Genomic DNA, 20181 nt, shown 5'->3' with positions numbered 1-20181 from the left:
TTATAAAGAAAGCTATTAAAATAAGAAACACATCCTGCTAATAGGACACACGTCCTCCCCTGGCCTGGAGAGTCGGGGCTGGATGCCGGCCCCTCTTCCCATGATGCTATGTGCAAACGTGAGTGTCACACTTAGAGAGCAGGGCCTGATCACCAGGTCACTTGCCTCCTTCCCTCCCACCCGACCGCACAATCCTCCCAGGCAGGGCTGGGCACTCATGATTTACCTGCGAATCCCCAGGGCCATGCAGAGGCCTGGCACACTAACTCAACATTCTATTTCAAACCATCACGACTATCAATAAAAAGCTTATTCCACATTAGTAACTAGCTGGAGAACATAATTCTTTGAGGTAAAGTCTATTTCTCTCTCTGTAGACACCAGAAGAAAATGGCGACACTTGAGAAATGAACAGTATTCCTTCCAACTTCCCTCAAAGCAATTGTGACAGAACAAGCAGCTGAGGTTTCATTACCCAAGTTACAAAGCAATGTCCAACGTCCTCTGGCAACTGTTCATATTTTTCCAGCTCTTTTAGGAATATGCTGCAGAGAGAGAAAACGATACTAAATGATTACGGTGTTTTAAAACATTTGACTAGTGCGATACGCCGGGAATTAGACCAAGCATACCGTGAATTCAGACGATGTCTGAACTTCATCATTTTAATCAAACGCAGTGAAAACTGTAACTTCTAGATTTTAATTTAACAAAATGTAGAGCAAGTGCTCTGAACTAGGGTAAGTTATTGCGACTTGCAAAGAGTTAACCAGTTTAGCCTTTGAACACTTTCAACAGTAGCTTACTTCTGGGAAAGTGGTATGTTTAGTAGCTAAGGACGTAATTTAGGGAGGTAAACACTCAACCTAGAGAGAACCCATTTAGATGCTAGCGTCCTTGCTGGGGTGGGGGGCAGGGAAGCGAGGAAGACACCGCCTGCTCTGGCCCAGCATCATCTTTCCACAGGCTATTTGGGCTGCACAGACTCCACCTAGAGGAGCTTCTGCTGCCTTTTTTTTGATCTTGAAAATAAAACCATGTGCCTCCTATGGCCTGTGGAAAGTGCACTTTATTTTGGTCACACTACACATCTGTTCAGTCCTCAGTTCCTTCCTCCTTCTTATTAGAAAAGACCAAACACCAGCCAGCAGCCCACAGAGGGCAATTCTTTCTTTTAACCCTAAGAAGTAACTGATGCAGCAGCTGATGACAAAGGCTTGAGAGAAGTTAGGGTTCCTAAAAAAACAGCTTTCAGTTTTCCTAATCTCATTTCTATAAAAAGTAAATACAAAGTTGAGTCTCTGCTAAAATAGTCTCTAGAATGTCTGTCCTTGTGAAGCAAGTCTGGCAGGCCTCCTTCAAATTTCAACAAAATCACTGGAATCTATGCTTATTTATTGCAAACTTTCATTTGTCATGAAACTTCAGCACAGATTTCCAGAGTAGCTAATGAGGTCCCCAAAGATAAAGCCACTCACTTATTGTGAAACTCATAGATTTCCTGCATGTTCCCGAAGATAATGAGCTCTTTGTTCACAATGCCGGGCGGGATCTCCTCCACACCACTGGTCATTTCCCACAGGTAGGTCTGGCCGGGAGGGAAACAGAGAGGGTTAGAGGAAAACCCATACCTCATCTTCAAGAAACAGGTACTCCTGACCTCTGTAAATACGTACCCAGAGTTAATGTATAATTGAAAATATAGCTTAACAATACAACCTTTTGCAAAAAAAACATGAGGAACTATTTTTTAAAAATCTCAGTTGTGGGCTTCCCTGGTGGTGCAGTGGTTGAGAATCTGCCTGCCAATGCAGGGGACACGGGTTCGAGCCCTGGTCTGGGAAGATCCCACATGCCACGGAGCGACTAGGCCCGTGAGCCACAATTGCTGAGCCTGCGCGTCTGGAGCCTGTGCTCTGCAACAAGAGAGGCCGCGATAGTGAGAGGCCCGCGCACCGCGATGAAGAGTGGCCCCCTCTTGCCGCAACTAGAGAAAGCCCTCGCGCAGAAACGAAGACCCAACACAGCCATAAATAAATAAATAAAATAAATAAATAAATAAATAAACAAACAAACAAATAAATAAATAAATGAAATTAAAAAAAAAATCTCAGTTATTAATACTTGAGAATAGTTTCCACACTTTTCAGCTCTAAATGTATTCCCAGCTTCAAATTTTGGGATAAACCTACTCCACAAGGTACAGCAAATATTCGTTAAACTACTGAGCATCAGTTGCCAATCATAATCGGTAGGCACATTTCTCTGAAGCTGCTGTAAAATTCTACACAGAGAGAATGTCAGCCAGGCCATCATGTGGTAAATGGAATGAGAGGATTAGTGCTGTATCATCTCTGTAATGAGCAAAAACACGCCTAGAACTTCACAGAAGTGCAGAAACGTGCACAGAAGGCGGCTCGTGCACACTTCAAATCTCAAAAATAACAACAAAACGTGATTATTTTAAGAACTGCCAACAGGTAAGAATAAACAGCAACACTATACTCCATCTAAATAAATAAGCAGAAAAACTTACTTACATCCATACACTCCCGGAGGTCTCTTACGTAAGCCTTTTCGGTTTGAATCAGCTCAGCCATTATGAACCTTAAAGCAGAGGAAAAGACAGCAACTAGTTTAGTTCACAGTCAGGATACATGCTTATTTTAACTATTTACTTTTAGGGTCTATGAAATAATAAGGTGGTTGAAAAAGCATTAGTCAGTGATATGTTCTGGAGAACTAAAGCAAGAATAGATAGAAGAATTAACAGTACCCAGTAACCAATTCAAAGGAAAAAACATTCTGGAAAAAATTTTGTTAAGGTACCTACTGGTCATGGTTTCTCAACTTGGCAGTATTGACGTTTGGGGCTGGAGGATGCTTTGCTGTAGGACTGTCCTGTGCATTATAAAACGTTTCGCAGCATCCCTGGTTCCGCCCACTAGATGCCAGTAGCCCTCCCCCCTCCCCACTGGGTGACAACCAAAAATGTCTCCACGTATTGCCGAATGTCCCTCCGGGGCGACAAAGCTGGCCCCGACTGAGAACCACTGGTTTAGGGCAATCTTTTGTCTTTATTAATAACTAGTACAGTTTACTAATTAGCAACTTCCAAACAGCTGCACTTGTGTTATTAATTTCTTCTCCTTAGTATTATTACTCATGACCTACTGATGACAAATGACACTAAAACAACTTGTCAATCACACATGAAATGGGGGCGCATGGACAAAAACAACAGGATACTGTTTCTGCATCAGGTGACAAGGGGACAGTGGACACGGTGGCATTTTTGCTGTAAAAACTAAGCACATTCAGAGCAATGAAAAGTATTAACACTGCTTGATTTCAAAGCACACACAGAAGTAAGCATCTTTGTCCAAGTGACATTTTCTTCACTTTTTCAATGAATCCTGGCAGGTTCTTAAAGACAAGCTTACTCTTTCCTGCGGGCAGATTTCCGTTTTTCTTCATTAAGTTCATGAGCGGCATCGCGGAGTTTCACCTCTGACCCGGGGATACTGGCAGGAATGATATCTAGCTGAAGACTTTTACTCTGTGGAACAAGGGAGTCAATGAACTTCAGTTAATTAAATCAACAAACAGTACATGAAGGAGAAAACAGTCATTTATTCAGTTTGCACAAAGCAATTTACCGATTTGTTGGAATCTGAAGAAATCCCCAGGGCTTTCTCCAAAGAGGTCCTGTACTTCTCCATCCGCAGAGAGAAATCTCTGTACCTCTTATCCACTGCAGTGACACATTTTTTTATCTCTGCTGCATGGGCATGCCCCTTTTCACAAAAGCCATCAGCCAGCTGTATCAATAGCTTCACTCTCTCTTTGGTTTGCTGCAAAAAAAACAACAGGAAAGTATTGTGAAGCCAATGAACCCAACTGCCAGAAACCAGAAACATAGTGGCAACTTGCCTACAACTCTGAGCTCTGAACAGGAAAATAATTGCTGGTGACAGAAACTCAGACTGAAACCCTCAGTCCACCCAGTTCGTCTCCCCGATCCTAGACTGGCTCCATTTCCTCAGCTCTTCAATGAATGGCAATGAATGGCATCTTTATGACCTCGAGGAAAAAGTCTGGACTGTCTTTGGACGGTGTCTTCACCTGGTGGCTGCTCAGTCACTCTGCAGAGTGAACAAGCGGGGGCTCACTCAGGACGGCCTCCGCATTCCACGACGCTCCTCCTGTGAAGGCCGTAGCCACTGCTTACAGACACCTCCCGCCTTACGCTTGTTTATTCTGTGTCCCCAGTTAGACCGAAAGCCCTTTCAGGGCAGCAGCCGCCTGAGATTTTCGTTCTCCTGGAGCCTATGTGGCTAAGCCCCCACCGCCGCCCCCCGCAGATACTCAACCAAATCCCTGATGCCGCAGCATCACAGCATGCGCTCGTTTCTTCTTTAATTCTCAGTAGACCCGGAGGAAAAGTCACGACTAGGGAAGCTGCCTTCATAGACAGAGGTATTTTAAACTTAGTCCCTGTTTTAAAACTCTCTCTCAGAAATACACTTATTTCATTTTATATGCACATAGAAAGATCTTTAAGTATGACTTTCCTACTTTCATAGCCAAGGATAACCATAAAACACTGGTCCGATAGATAGATGGATAGATACATACATACATACATACGGCAGTGATTTCACTCAAATCTGATTCTTCACAGATTTTTCGTCACATCCATTTCATTTATTATTTCACTCATTATGACTTACTACTTATATCATTTGTTGTTACCATTTCATTTAGTCCTTAGGCTTCCTTCAACATTCCCACTGGCACTTCATAAGAGTACAGTTACTCTTCTGCTATGGAACCTGCTTTTCTCACTTAGGCTTTAACTAGAAAATCTTTATGACTAACACTCAGGAAATTGACTTTAAAAATCCCCCAAAGGAAGGAGGTCAGGGTTCAAAACCTAGATAAACTATCTTACTTTGTACAGTAAAAGTTTTGAGCAGAGTTCACTAGGCAGCCTGCAGAGCCAGCTGTGAGCATCCTCAGACTCTACACGACCCCCGCCCCCCACCCCGGGCTCCTCCACAGGGTCCAGCTTGCCCACCATCCCTCCAGGCTTGCTGGCCTCCGCCTCTGTGCACCGGTGCCCCTTCCGCCCGGAATGCTGTTCCCCTGGACGTCTCCATGGTTCCTTCACGCTTTGCTCGAATAAAGGCCACTTCTCACCGGCCTCCCTAACCCTCACGACTGCCACGCGCCTCCCTCACCCTGTCTGCTCTGCTCTGCCCCACAGCACGCCTCACCCTCCAAAGAGGTGAAATTCACCTGCTAAGATCACTGCCTGTCTCTCTCCTGGTTAGAATGCACCTGCCAGCAGCCAGGGACATTTGCTCACTCCGCTCACTAGTATCTCACACACCTTCTACGTGTCTGGCACATGGTGGCCATCTACCAAATATTTATTGAGATAATAAATTAACATTAGGTCCTTCATGCAAGTGTGTATACACCTGCAACTTTAATGGGAGTGGTAGTTACTTTTAACTGGCATGAATACATACTTTACAAAAAAACTACAGGAAAACAGAACTCCAGAGACATTAATACCTCTGTGAAAAAAACTGCTATTGCAAATTGTATAAAAGCTGTTTATTGGAGAAAGTCAGCCGAACAAAACACTCTGAAAGTTTTTAGGGCCTTCATCTTGTGTGGAAATGAACTCAAGTAGAGTGAGCTAAAAGGAAAATATCTGTCAAACAAACCTTCTGACTTGTGATCAACACGATACCTTTCTGGTTAAGACAAGCCTAATTATATATCAAGGAAGTAAGAAATCAAAGCTTCAGACTTGGAAGCATAAATTCCAAAAGGGATTTAAGTTAGAAACATTATTAAATTTTAATATCAAAGAGAATTAACATGGCTGATACAGGATTTTTAAAAAATCAGGTTGCCTAAAGAAGGTTTTGCTGTTTACCAAGATGTTAACCTTCTGAAAAGCACAGGGAAGTTGTGTTTTACCACCATTTAAGCATTTCTTTTCCACTGTCATGAATGACATCAGTGGAGGGCACTGCAAACAGCTGACCCTTGAACAACTCAGGGGTTGGGGTGCTGACCCCTGCGCCTCACTTCTCACCCCGCCCCCATGCAGTCCACATCCGAGGCTTCAATGGGATCAGGCAGTACTATAGTACGTATCTGTTGACAAAAATCTGAGTATAAGTGGACCCACACAGTTCAACCCCGTGTTGTCCAAGGGCCCCTTAATCTTTAAGGGGCTTAAGAAAGTTATTTCATGCTTTAAGCAGTGGGGACATAGAAGTGAAGATAAAAAAGATAATGCATCTTACCCACATTAAAACAGAAAACAAAAGCCACCAAGAAACTAAAGGAAGATTTTCATATATGTCAAAAACACATCACAAAACAGACTAGTTGCAAGCATGTGACACCAATAGGCTGATTCTATGAAATTAGATACAGAACAAAAGGTTTCCTATAGGCAAAGCCTGGTAGATCTATTAATCTTCCATTTGTAAACTTCATTTAATCAAAAATGCTCATCAGATAGTCAAAGGCTTCTTGAGGAGACCTGCCGTAGCCTCTCTATCAAAGATGACAACCCTCCCCTCCCCCGTGGCCTTTTCTCTTATTATTTAACATGTATGTACATATCTTTACTCATTTATCATGTTATTGCTCATTTCTCTAACTAGAACGTGCAATCCTTGAGCTCTGCACCAATGAGTGGTTCCTGGTATACTGTAGAGGCCAATAAATAATTGCTGAGTGAATGAATGGTGTGATCAAAATTAAGTACGACGAACCTGCTAATCCATGAACCTTTTATAACGGTGTATTTTTATTTTAACTGCTATTTTTAAAATGCATTCACAGAATTCAAAATTCAAAAGGTACGAAAGGACACAACGTGAAAAGCCTTCTCACTCCTCATTCACCTGTTACCTGTATCAGCTTCTTGTGTATCACCCCCGAGATGTTTTATTACATACAAGCAAGTGCGTGTATGTATAATATGTGTGTATTTTTCTCCCTTTCCTTTTTTGCATAAATGCCTACGATAAGCACTGCTTGGCACCTAGCATTTTCATTGAACAACTCTTGCTTGCCCTTCACTATCAGGACACAGCTGCCTCCTTGCTTGTATAAGAGACTGTTATGAAAGCAGACTTTCATTTTTGAAGAGTGCAAACGTAATCTGAACCACCTCGTCTTTAGGCATAATCAAGGGGCTGGAGAAAAATAAAGGCAGACCGAACGTTTACGTCCACATGCTCACAAGAGCTTTACTCGCCATGTTCTCAGGTAATCAGAAACCCAGAAAGGATGCACATTCAACGGTCTCAGACACTTTCTAGCAAAGTAAGGCATGTGGCATTGGGGACAAAGTTGTGAAGGTCTTAGTAAGGCAGTGGGTTTCAAACTTGAGTGTGCATAAAAACCACCTGGTGGGCTTGTTAGAAATGCTCCTTTTCAAGCCTTGCCCCCAGAGAGTCCAAGTCAGTATGTACCTGGTGAGGACAGAAATCTGCTTTTAAGTAAACACCCATGGCCTGGATGCTGGTGGTGCTTAAAAGCATTTTGAGAAATTACTGCCTTGAGTTGCAAAGGAATCAAGCTGAGTCTTAATCGGATAGTGACGAGAGGTTTCATTTCCATTAACCCTAAAAATGTTACAATACTAATTATGTAACTACTGAATCGGAAGATGTCATGTCAGAACGAGGGATTCTCTACATAACAAGAGAAAAATGACTTCTGAGAATACACTAAGACAGAGGGACAGAAGGCAAGCAAGAGCATCATTTCAACACGAAAAACTAAATGATGTCTCCAAGCACCAAAGCAGGTGCTTTCTGATTAAAAGAAAAGGAGCCAGAAACCAAAGAAAAAATGCTAAGAAAAAAACCTGAGAGGTGCTCTTTTCAAAACCTGTCAGCTCCTCTTAGCAAAACTAATTCAATATATCCAACAAAGGAAACAGCTCTATTTGGGAAACAGAAAGATCAGATGTCACCTAAGATTTTAGATGCTTATTTTTTAAATAAAATACAGGAAAACTATGCCTGTTACTGCTCATTCTTCCAAAAACCATAACCCACGTCTGAGGAAAAGGGAAAACTAGAAATAATGGAAAAATCCCTTTGTACGTGCTCCACTGGTGGCACAAAGCTGCCACGCTACTCAGCTCTAGATGACGACATTCCCACCATAACCTGTGTGCATGGCATGGCGCCCCCTGCAGTTGGGCAGTGAACAGCTGCGTGGCTGTACACATGGCTTGCAGAGTGGAGTGTCCATGGAAATTTAAGTCACTGCAAAGGAGCAAAGCTTAAATCTACCTGAGTGGTATCTTAGGCATTTTCTTACTATCTATAACCAAAGGACATTCAATGAAACAAATATAAATCATATAAGGCACATAATAACTGTATTTATTATCCAATTCTTAACAAAAAATAAGAATTATACGGCCAAACATGTGCTGCAGCTAGAGGAAGGAAAAGATACGATCCTTACCTGCAGAGGTACAACAGGCCAGCTCCCCTCAACCGAGCGGGCGGGGGCCCCCTCGGAGCGCTCATGGCCCCTCTGGGTGTGGCTCGCCCTACCCAAATGCTCCTGCTGCCAGGCCTCCCCACTAAGCCCCGCTAGACTGTGTGTCCTCCAGAACAGAGACCAGCGGTTCCCACAGCCCGGCACCGAGAGCCTGAATGGAAAAAGTACACGTACAGCTTGGGGTGGAGGGGAGCTGAGAAGAGAGCCCCAGGAAGAACAGCAGGAGTCAGAAACTGTTACAGAATGTATGAAAAAGTAAAAATAAACATAATACAAAGTAGCTGTTGTCATTCTAAACGATTTAAAAATTCCCCATGGATATGTTTTCAAAGCCAAGTTAAGGGCCACACAAGAAATTCAATCTTTTTACTGTATAGGAACACTTCTTTTTTTTAAGTTTTAATTTTATATTGGAGTATAGCCAATTAACAATGTTGTGAGAGTTTCAGGTGCACAGCACAGCGAATCAGCCATATATATACATGAGTCCATTCGCCCCAGACTCCCCTCCCATTCAGGCTGCCATATAACACTGAGCAGAGTTCCCTGTGCTATACAGTAGGTCTTTGTTGGTTATCCTTTTTAAATATAGTAGTACATATACACCACTTCTCTTTTTGTTGATTTTTTTCAATATAACCTTTTATTTTATTTTATTTTTTTTAACATCTTTATTGGAGGATAATTGCTTTACATTGTTGTGTTAGTTTCTGCTGTATAACAAAGTGAATCAGCTATACATATACATATATCCCCGTATCTCCTCCCTCTTGCGTCTCCCTCCCACCCTCCCTATCCCACCCCTCTAGGTGGTCACAAAGTACCGAGCTGATCTCCCTGTGCTATGCGGCTGCTTCCCTCTAGCTATTTTACATTTGGTAGTGTATATATGTCAATGCCACTCTCTCACTTCGTCCCAGCTTACCCTTCCCCCTCCCCGTATCCTCAAGTCCATTACTCTACGTCTGTGCCTTTATTCCTGTCCTGCCCTGCCCCTAGGTTCTTCAGAACACTTTTTTTTTTTTTTTTAGATTCCATATATATGTGTTGGCATACAGTATTTGTTTTTCTCTTTCTGACTTACTTCATTCTGTATGACAGACTCTAGGTCCATCCACCTCACTACAAATAACTCAATTTCGTTTCTTTTTATGGCTGAGTAATATTCCATTGTATATATGTGCCACATCTTCTTTATCCATTCATCTGTCGATGGACACTTAGGTTGCTTCCATGTCCTGGCTACTGTAAACAGAGCTGCAATGAACACTGTGGTACATGACTCTTTTTGAATTACAGTTTTCTCAGGGTATGTGCCCAGTAGTGAGACTGCTAGTTTTTTAGTTTTTTAAGGAACCTCCATACTGTTCTTCATAGTGGCTGTATCAATTTACATTCCCACCAACGGTGCAAGAGGGTTCCCTTTTCTCCACACCCTCTCCAGCATTTATTGTTTCTAGATTTTTTGATGATGGCCATTCTGACGGGTGTGAGGTGATACCTCATTGTAGTTTTGATTTGCATTTCTCTAATAATTACTGATGTTGAGCATCCTTTCATGCGTTTGTTGGCAATCTGTATATCTTCTTTGGAGAAATGTCTATTTAGGTCTTCTGCCCATTTTTGGATTGGGTTGTTTGTTTTTTTGATATTGAGCTGCATGAGCTGCTTGTATATTTTGGAGATTAATCCTTTGTCCATTGCTTCGTTTGCAAATATTTTCTCCCATTCTGAGGGCTGTCTTTTCGTCTTATGGTTTTCTTTGCTGTGCAAAAGCTTTTAAGTTTCATTAGGTCTCATTTGTTTATTTTTCTTTTTATATCCATTTCTCCAGGAGGTGGGTCAAAAAGGATCTTGCTGTGATTTATGTCATAGAGTGTTCTGCCTATGTTTTCCTCCAAGAGTTTTATAGTGTCTGGCCTTAAATTTAGGTCTTTAATCCATTTGGAGTTTATTTTTGTGTATGGTGTTAGGGAGTGTTCTAATTTCATTCTTTTACATGTAGCTGTCCAGTTTGCCCAGTACCACTTACTGAAGAGGCTGTCTTTTCTCCATTGTATATTCTTGCCTCATTTATCAAAGATAAGGTGACCATATATGCATGGGTTTATCTCTGGGCTTCCTATCCTGTACCACTGATCTATATTTCTGTTTCTGTGCCAGTACCACACTGTCTTGATTACTGTAGCTTTGTAGTATAGTCTGAAGTGAGGGAACCTGATTGCTCCAGCTCCATTTTGCTTTCTCAAGATTGTTTTGGCTATTCGGGGTCTTTTGTGTTTCCATACAAACTGTGATATCTTTTGTTCTAGTTCTGTGAAAAATGCCATTGGTAGTTTGATAGGGATTGCACTGAATCTGTAGATTGCTTTGGGTAGTATAGTCATTTTCACAATGTTGATTCTTCCAATCCAAGAACATGGTATATCTCTCCATGTGTTTGTACCATCTTTAATTTCTTTCATCAGTGTCTTATAATTTTCTGCATACAGGTCTTTTGTCTCCTTAGGTAAGTTTATTCCTAGGTATTTTATTTTTTGTTGCAATGGTAAATGGGAGTGTTTCCTTAATTTCTCTTTCAGATTTTTCATCATTAGTGTATAGGAATGCAAGAGATTTCTGTGCATTAATTTTGTATCCTGCAACCTTACCAAATTCATTGATTAGTTCTAGTAGTTTTCTGGTGGCATCTTCAGGATTCTCTATGTATAGTATCATGTCATCTGCAAACAGTGACAGGTTTACTTCTTCTTTTCCAATTTGGATTCCTTTCATTTCTTTTTCTTCTCTGACTGCTGTGGCTAAAACTTCCAAAACTATGTCGAATAATAGTGGTGAAAGTGGGCAACCTTGTCTTGTTCCTGATCTTACTGGAAATGGTTTCAGTTTTTCACCATTCAGAACGATGCTGGCTGTGGGTTTGTCACATATGGCCTTTATTATGTTGAGGTAAGTTCCCGCTATGCCTACTTTCTGGAGAGTTTTTATCGTAAATGGGTGTTGAATTTTGTCGAAAGCTTTTTCTGCATCTATTGAGATTATCATATGGTTTTTCTCCTTCAATTTGTTAATATGGTGTATCATATTGATTTGCATATATTGAAGAATCCTTGCATTCCTGGGATAAAGCCCACTTGATCATGGTGTATGATCCTTTTAATGTGCTATTGGATTCTGTTTGCTAGTATTGTGTTGAGGATTTTTGCATCTATGTTCATCAGTGATATTGGCCTGTAGTTTTCTTTCTTTGTGACATCTTTATCTGGTTTTGGTATCAGGGTGATGGTGGTCATGGTGGTAGAATGAGTTTGGGAGTGTTCCTCCCTCTGCTATATTTTGGAAGACTTTGAGAAGGACAGGTGTTAGCTCTTCTCTAAATGTTTGACAGAATTAACCTGTGAAGCCATCTGGTCCTGGGCTTTTGTTTGTTGGAAGATTTTTAATCACAGTTTCAATTTCAGTGCTTGTGAGTGGTCTGTTTATATTTTCTATTTCTTCCTGGTTCAGTCTCAGAAGGTTGTGCTTTTCTAAGAATTTGTTCATTTCTTCTAGGCTGTCCATTTTATTGGCATAGAGTTACTTGTAGTAATCTCTCATGATCCTTTGTATTTCTGCAGTGTCATTTGTTACTTCTCCTTTTTCATTTCTAATTCTGTTGATTTGAGTCTTCTTCCTTTTTTTCTTGATGAGTCTGATAATGGTTTATCGATTTTGTTTATCTTCTCAAAGAACCAGCTTTTAGATTTATTGATCTTTGCTACTGCTTCCTTCATTTCTTCTTCATTTATTTCTGATTTGATCTTTATGATTTCTTCCCTTCTGCTAACTTTGGGGTTTTTTTGTTCTCCTCTCTTAATTGCTTTAGGTGTAAGGTTAGGTCGTTTATTTGAGATGTTTCTTGTTTCTTGAGGTACGACTGTATTGCTATAAACTTCCCTCTTAAAACTGCTTTTGCTGCATCCCATAGGTTTTGGGTTGTTGTGTTTTCATTGTCATTTGTTTCCAGGTATTTTTTGATTTCCTCTCTGATTTCTTCAGTGATCTCTTGGTTATTCAGTAGCATATTGTTTAGCCTCCATGTGTTTGTATTTTTTACAGTTTTCTTCCTGTAATTGATATCTAGTCTCGTAGTGTTGTGGTCAGAAAAGATAACTGATATGATTTCAATTTTCTTAAAATTACCAAGGTGTGATTTGTGACCCAAGATATGATCTATCCTGGAGAATGTTCCATGAGCACTTGTGAAGAAAGTGTATTTTGCTGTTTTTGGATGGAATGTCCTATAAATATCAATTAAGTCCATCTTGTTTAATGTATCACTTAAAGCTTGTGTTTCCTTATTTATTTTCATTTTGGTTGATCTCTCCATTGGTGAAAGTGGGGTGTTAAAGTCCACTACTATTACTGTGTTACTGTCTATTTTCCCTTTTATGTCTGTTAGCATTTGCCTTATGTATTGAGGTGCTCCTATGTTGGGTGCATAAATATTTACAATTGTTATATCTTCTTCTTGGATTGATCCCTTGATCATTATGTAGTGTCCTTCTTTGTCTCTTGTAATAGTCTTTAAAGTCTATTTTGTCTGATATGAGAATTGCTACTCCAGCTTTCTTTTGATTTCCATTTGCATGGAATATCTTTTTCCATCCCCCCACTTTCAGTCTGTATGTGTTGCTAGGTCTGAAGTGGGTCCTTGTAGACATGATATATATGGGTGTTGTTTTTGTATCCATTCAGGCAGTCTGTGTCTTTTGGTTGGAGCATTTAAGTCATTTACATTTAAGGTAATTATCGATATGTATGTTCTTATTACCATTTTCTTAATTGTTTTGGGTTTGTTATTGTAGGTCTTTTCTTTCTCGTGTTTCCTGCCTAGAGAAGTTCCTTTAGCATTTGTTGTAAAGCTGGTTTGGGGGTGCTGAAATCTCTTAGCTTTTGCTTGTCTGTAAAGGTTTTAATTTCTCCGTCGAATCTGAATGAGATCCTTGCTGGGTCGAGTAATCTTGGTTGTAGGTTTTTCCCTTTCATCACTTTAAATATGTCCTGCCACTCCCTTCTGGCTTGCAGTTTCTGCTGAAAAATCAGCTGTTAACCTTCTGGGGATTCCCTTGTATGTTATTTGTTGCTTTTCCCTTGCTGCTTTTAATATTTTTCTTTGTATTTAATTTTTGATAGTTTGATTAATATGTGTCTTGGCATGTTTCTCCTTGGATTTATCCTGTATGGGACTCTGTGCTTCCTGGACTGACTATTTCCTTTCCCATATTAGGGAAGTTTTCAACTATAATCCTTCAAATATTTTCTCACACCCTTTCTTTTTCTCTTCTTCTTCTGGGACCCCTATAATTCGAACGCTGGTGCATTTAATGTTGTCCCAGAAGTCTCTGAGACTGTCCTCAATTCTTTTCATTCTTTTTTCTTTATTCTGCTCTGTGGTAGTTATTTCAACTATTTTATCTTCCAGGTCACTTATCTGTTCTTTTGCCTCAGTTATTCTGCTATTGATTTCTTCTAGAGAATTTTTAATTTCATTTATTGTGTTGTTCATCATTGTTTGTTTGCTCTTTTGTTCTTTTAGGTCCTTGTTAAATGTTTCTTGTATTTTATCCATTCTATTTCCAAAATTTTGGATCATCTTTACTATCATTACCCTGAATTCTTTTTCAGGTAGGCTGCCTATATCCTCTTCATTTGTTTGGTCTGATGGGTTTTTACCTTGCTCCTTCATCTGCTGCTTATTTCTGTGTCTTCTCATTTTGCTTTTAACTTATTGTGTTTGTGGTCTCCTTTTCACAGGCTGCAGGTTCGTAGTTCCCGTTGTTTTTGGAGTCTGCCCCCAGTGGCTAAGGTTGGTTCAGTGAGTTGTCTAGGCTTCCTGGTGGAGGGGACTGGTGCCTGTGTTCTGGTGGATGAGGCTGGATCTTGTTTTTCTGGTGGGCAGGACCGTGTCCAGTGGTGTGATTTGGGGTGTCTGTGAACTTATTACGATTTTAGGCAGCCTCTCTGTTAATGGGTAGGGTTGTGTTTCTGTCTTGCTAGTTGTTTGGCATGGGGAGTCCAGCACTGGAGCTTGCTGGTTGTTGAGTGGAGCTGGGTCTTAGTGTTGAGATCTCTGGGAGAACTCATGCCGAATGATGTTACGTGGGGCTGGGAGGTCTGTGGTGGTCCAATGTCCTGAACTCGGCTCTCCCACCTCAGAGGCTCAGGCCTGACACCCGGCAGGAGCACCAAGACCCTGTCAGCCACACGGCCAGGTACGTGGGGAGTTTCTTGCCTTTTGGGAAGTCTGAGGTCTTCTGCCAGCGTTCAGTAGGTGTTCTGTTGGAGTTGTTCCACATGTAGATGTACTTTTGATGCATCTGTGGGGAGGACGGTGATCTCCACGTCTTACTCCTCCACTATCTTGAAGGTGTCTCCTCAGGAACACTTCTTTTTACCCAAAAATTATTATGCAGCTTCATCATTTATTTTCTACTCTTAAATGTGAATTAATTTCCAATTTTTTCTAAAACCTTAACTCTATCGTCAAAAACAGAGGTGCTCCTGAAAACAGTACATAGAATGTATATTCAAAACTTCGAAAAACAAAAACAAAAACAAAAACAAAAACACCACAGGTTGAGAAGGGAAGCCTAGAAGCCTCAAAATTGTTTTGAGGTAAAAGAAGGAATTAGCCCCTGCAAATATTTTAATTGAGAAAACATTCGTGTTAATGTGTGAATTCTTACATAGCTGCTTAAAAATTCACAGTCACATGTACTGCATATGCCATAAAGATGTATTTAATTCAGCAGAAAAGTGAAAATGCCTCCAGTTTTATAAGCCTATGCACAGCCACTGACATAAACTCTGCCAACTATAAAACCCAGACAGCTTCGTGACTGGACAACTGGGCGTGATGCTACTGCAGCAGTTTTCACTGTTCAAGACAAGGAAAGGAAACATGCACAGGATCCATCTAAGTCAAGCTGGGAACACCAGTATTCCATAAAAATAGCAAGTACTCAGAAAATACTTGGAAAATAAAACAGAACGAAAATAAGAGAAGAATGAAAAGGACAAAGAAGAAAGAAAAAATAAAGGAAGGAGGTGGGAGGCGCTTCCAGAAATCAGAGGAACAAGAGGAAACAGATAAACGAAGGGACAAGTGAGGACAGTGTGAAAGGCCTTAGAATTACCCCTAAATTAGTGTCTAACCGTCCATCTGGCTCACCCTGTTCCTCCCATTGCATAAGGTATTTCTTCAGTGATATTTTTAAGAAAGACCTCTTCTACACAAAGTATCCTGTTCGAGGTTATCTCGGAAGCACCCAGGCAGGCGCACAGGCACTGGCCCAATGCAAGCTCACCTTTGCCGTGATCTGGAACTCCTCGTGCTCCTTTAGCAGCTCCTGGGTGTGCTGGATACTCGAACCCGTGGAGGTGTGTGTGGAAAGGTAGAACTCCCCACTGTCATGGATCCACTCCAAAGCCTAGAGACGGAAGGAATGGAAACATGTTCATGGCTGAACGTCGGTGAAGCAAGTCCCAATACCTCAGTATCTCATTTAAACGCAAAGTCACAAGCCCAGGCGCATCAAGAAACACTCCCTCAAAGAGAGATGAGCTTCTGAAACATGTATCTTAATCCCAAAATTAAAAGTTGACATTCTAGAAAACTGTAATCATGTCACTTAGGCATCGACGATAACAAGCTCAAGAGTTTCTTATAAGCATGAACCTAAAGGACAATAAGAGTCCAATGAATAGCCTCCCTCAGGAATACTGAGAAAGTGTGGGGAAGGGGAAGTCTGAGACCCTCACATTGCTGAATAATGAGACATTCACGTCAGAGGGATTTGACAGCCTTCCTGGGGTGTTCTAACTTAAAAAAGGAAAAGAAAGCAGATGCAAATTCCCAGCTTTCAAATGTACAATGTTAGCCGTTTCTTCCTATTCCTGCCTTCAGTGAGCACTCAGGTGTGCACCCACTTCACTTGCCTTCTGGGGGCTCCTACAGAGCATCATTATGCATAAAGATGCTCTGGGGAGATGCTGGCAGAAGTGGCTTAACCTCCCAGATGTAGGAGAGAGATGACCCCACCTGGGAAGAAGGGGGCCGGCAAGGTCCAGATGGCAACAGACGGACACATTCTGACTCCTATTCTTTCATGTTTTTAGATGGAAGCCATTTTTTTCCTTCTATGTGCATATATCTGAAGTGAAATCTTACTTAAACATACACATCTGAAAAAGCAACACTATGGAAAAGAAACATAAAAACACGGAAGCTTTCATATCTGCCCTTCACAGTATCTGAGTCGTCTGCTGTGATTTGCTGGTCTTGGAACAGAAACGTCACCGTCTCTGTTAGATACTTCACAGCATTTATGGCATTTTAGAAGAAAAAAATGAAAAGGAAACCACGACCCAGATTACTTACCATGCAGCTTCCGGGCTGGGAATTTACTTCCGTTTTGCCCAAGCATGGCTATCCCATCTCTGACACAATGCTGACAATGACAGTGCATCGAGGCAGAAAGCCACTTTGGTCAACTTATTCAAAGGTCCCTACTTCCTCCGTTCACACAGCGAATCGTGCCCAAGCGCCCTCTATGCAGGCAGGTGCTGAGGGGGGCGCTGGGGTGGGAGAGGCTTGGGCCCTGCCTTTGTGACCAGGAGGGACCCGCAGGCTGAGAAGGGATGGGCTCGGGAGAAAAGGGGCCCTGCACAGGGGGAGGCTGGAGGCGAGGCTGGAGGGCGACAGGGGGCCCTCGGAGGCCACAGGCCTTTGGACTTTGGTCTGGAAGTGAATGGGGCTGCCACATGGAAAAGGGACTGGAGTGGAGAGTGAGCGAGAGAAGCAACACCAGTTAGCAAACCGGTCCAGGGGTTTAGACGAGACACGGCTGGGCTGGTACCCGTGATGGCTCCGAGGGGCGGAGGAGAGGGCAGATGTGCTGCATCAGGCCCCGATGAAGGGGTGAAGCTGGGAAGATGAGGGAAAGGCAGGAATCAGGTAAGATGAGGGCGGGGACACGGCGGACGGGGAGTCCCGGGTCCACTTCTGCTTTGGTTAAGGCCAGAGTGGAGAGACGCAAGGAGGGAGCTGGGGTTTCTACGTCTGGAGACCAGAAATGGAGGTCAGGGCTGGGAGACACCAACAGTGAGAGCTAAGGAGAGAGGAAAGAGAAACAAGAACAAGCCCTGAACTGAAAGCCAACTTTCGGAGGCAGAGCTAAGGGAGGGGGGGCACAGACAGCCCAGGAGGAGGAGCCCAGAGGCAGGAGGCGCCCAGAGCAGAGCAGGGGCTGGAAGTCACCTGCCACACCCCACCCATAGCTCGGTATTTACTGTGGGATTGTTGTTATTGTACAGCACAGAAGCCAACCCTACAGGGCCGCGGGGCTGAAGGGCCATCATCTGTAACGGCAGAAACTGAATGATTTTATTTTTGGCACGTGAACTGACTTTAGGAAAAAGCAACAGCATATTCCATTATTTCTCTCTGTCAAGGGAATTATTTACAATTTTGTTCTCTGTAGCTGAATGACTCCTTGTCTTTCAACAGAGAGATAAACAAAGATGTGAGAAAAGATTATGAAATAATCTCTAATTAGAAATAAAATCAGGCCCCCATAAATCTGAAATATGGTTAGATTATCCTTAAATAAAATGTTAAGAAAATGGAATTTAAACATTAAAAAATACTACTGCTTGCCACCCCTGCTGGGAATATGATAACTGCATCTGGGAAAGTCAGTCAAGACAAGGGAGAGGCCGGGTCGGGGCGCCAGGTCCAGGGACCACGAACTCCTGCTCACGCCCTGGGACACCCAGCTGCTCTGGGCAGCAGGCTGCCCAATGAGAGACTGACATTTACCAAATTCAACAAAATATGTTCCCCAAATGAGAAACCTGTGCTGAGGAAAATGTAATCTTTCTTGAGCTAAAAGGATTTTACCGAATGCCTACGCTGAGTCAGGCACGTGTCAGGTTTCCAGGTGGATCCAGATGACAGAGCAGGTCACACGTGGTCACCAGGGACCGACAGCCCTGAGGAGGCCCCGGGGATGCGGAGGATGTGAGGTGGCCCGCGGGGGGTTCTGAGAACAAGCCTTCTCCCTTCCACTCCCTCCTGACCCTCCGAATTCTGGACTAATGGGCACGGATTCTTATGCTACTGTTAAGGCCAGAGAGAAGTGACAGGCATCTTCCTGTTTGAGTTACAGTCAGACAGACTTTACCCTAAAATGATCTCCACGACTGGCCATCGATCCCAAAATGACTTCCGAGGGGGGTGACACTGCAAACGTACCCTCTTGCCTCAGCCAAATGCATGACCTTTTTTTTGAGTATACTGAATTCTGAGAAATTCTGCCACATTTCTTACTTAATTTTAGCTCAGTTTATCCGAAGAACAAAATTTTGTCTTGAAAATATAAGTACACCAACATGGAACACTGCCCACCATATTATTTTACAGCGACTTAAATCATCATGACCACGACTGCTCGTACTTCGCTGTCGTAAGTGTGGGGTGACGGCAGCTCGGCAGAGCTGAATGGCACACCTGTTGAGGCCAAAATCACTGAGTAACACACTTTTACGAGGCTGGGGGGTTTTCTTGCAACAAACTGTTAAGCAAAAGGCAAGGTTGTTTTGATCATCAGGGAGTGGTTTCCCATCTGCTGCCACGTCAGAAGCTGCCCGTCTGACGATGGAGGCCTGAGCGCGGGGAGGAGGGCGCCGGGGGGCCCGTGGGATGGCTGACCTGCTTGGCGCTTCGCTCAAAGACCACGTACTGCTGACACTGGTCCAGCCGCCGCTTCCTCATGGTCCAGTAATGCAACACCCTGTTCTCCCGCTGGAAGAGTTCATTCAAGATATCTGAGAGGACGAAGAGAAAGCCGCACGTTGGTGCTCGCCATCGAGCAAAACACCCACAAAATCCCGTTCATTTTTATTTAAAGACATTTTAACGCAAATGCCATTGTGAGCCAGAGCATCAGTCACTGAGCCACACGGCCTGCCTGCCTGGCCTTCGTGACACGCCTGTCCAGACCTCTCCTCGCTCTCTTACTCCAGTTTACTCTTGGGACTGCCATCACTGGACACTCGGGTTGGCCTCTAATCCCTCAGATCGGCTGGGTCAGTGGGATAGCTACTGAGTCCCCTGCTGGGGCAATCTGACAATGGCTGGAAAAACACCAGTATTAGATGTTTTGTGCAAGACCATGAGAACCTTCCTGCGGAAGGAATTTAGTATACATCAAAAGATGTCAGATGAAACAGTGGAGTACTAGAAGAAAACGACGGGCTTTAAAAACAAAACCAAAAACATAAACCCTTAGGAGAGGGAAGGAAATGAAGTTGAGAAGCAAGAAGCTAGAAAGGAAAAGTTAAAACAGCAATCTGATTACATAAGAATTAAAAATCTCATAACCAAATAATAACCAAAAAGCCAGGAAAAACTATTGGGAACATAGAAGATGGATCTAACTTACTTAATAGTCAACAGAAAAATATGAATAATCTGTTAGCAAAGTGAGCAAAGCATATAAACATGGAGGTCATGATTACATGAAATGAAATATGGCCACTAAAAATACAGAAACGTTTCGTCTCACTCAAACAATGAGA

General features: G+C 42.5%; 1 protein-coding gene across 4 annotated transcripts in view; it reads right to left on the bottom strand.

Moving 5' to 3' along the window:
* The window catches only part of TRIO (trio Rho guanine nucleotide exchange factor), a 370516-nt gene that overhangs the window by 102780 nt on the left and 247555 nt on the right, over nt 1-20181 (bottom strand). For all 4 annotated transcript variants that reach the window (XM_061189136.1, XM_061189139.1, XM_061189138.1 and 1 more), the window contains exons 20-26: nt 19313-19428; nt 15909-16031; nt 3660-3854; nt 3444-3559; nt 2541-2607; nt 1479-1588; nt 476-545 (exon numbers count right to left, since the gene is read on the bottom strand). In XM_061189136.1, coding sequence (XP_061045119.1) covers nt 476-545; nt 1479-1588; nt 2541-2607; nt 3444-3559; nt 3660-3854; nt 15909-16031; nt 19313-19428 — 797 coding nt within the window. The remainder of the gene's footprint in view (nt 1-475; nt 546-1478; nt 1589-2540; nt 2608-3443; nt 3560-3659; nt 3855-15908; nt 16032-19312; nt 19429-20181) is intronic.

This window comes from Eubalaena glacialis, chromosome 4, assembly GCF_028564815.1.
Source record: "Eubalaena glacialis isolate mEubGla1 chromosome 4, mEubGla1.1.hap2.+ XY, whole genome shotgun sequence".
NCBI lineage: Eukaryota > Metazoa > Chordata > Mammalia > Artiodactyla > Balaenidae > Eubalaena > Eubalaena glacialis.
The sequence above is the reverse complement of the archived record's forward strand: the minus strand, read 5'-3'. Positions and strand labels throughout refer to the sequence as shown.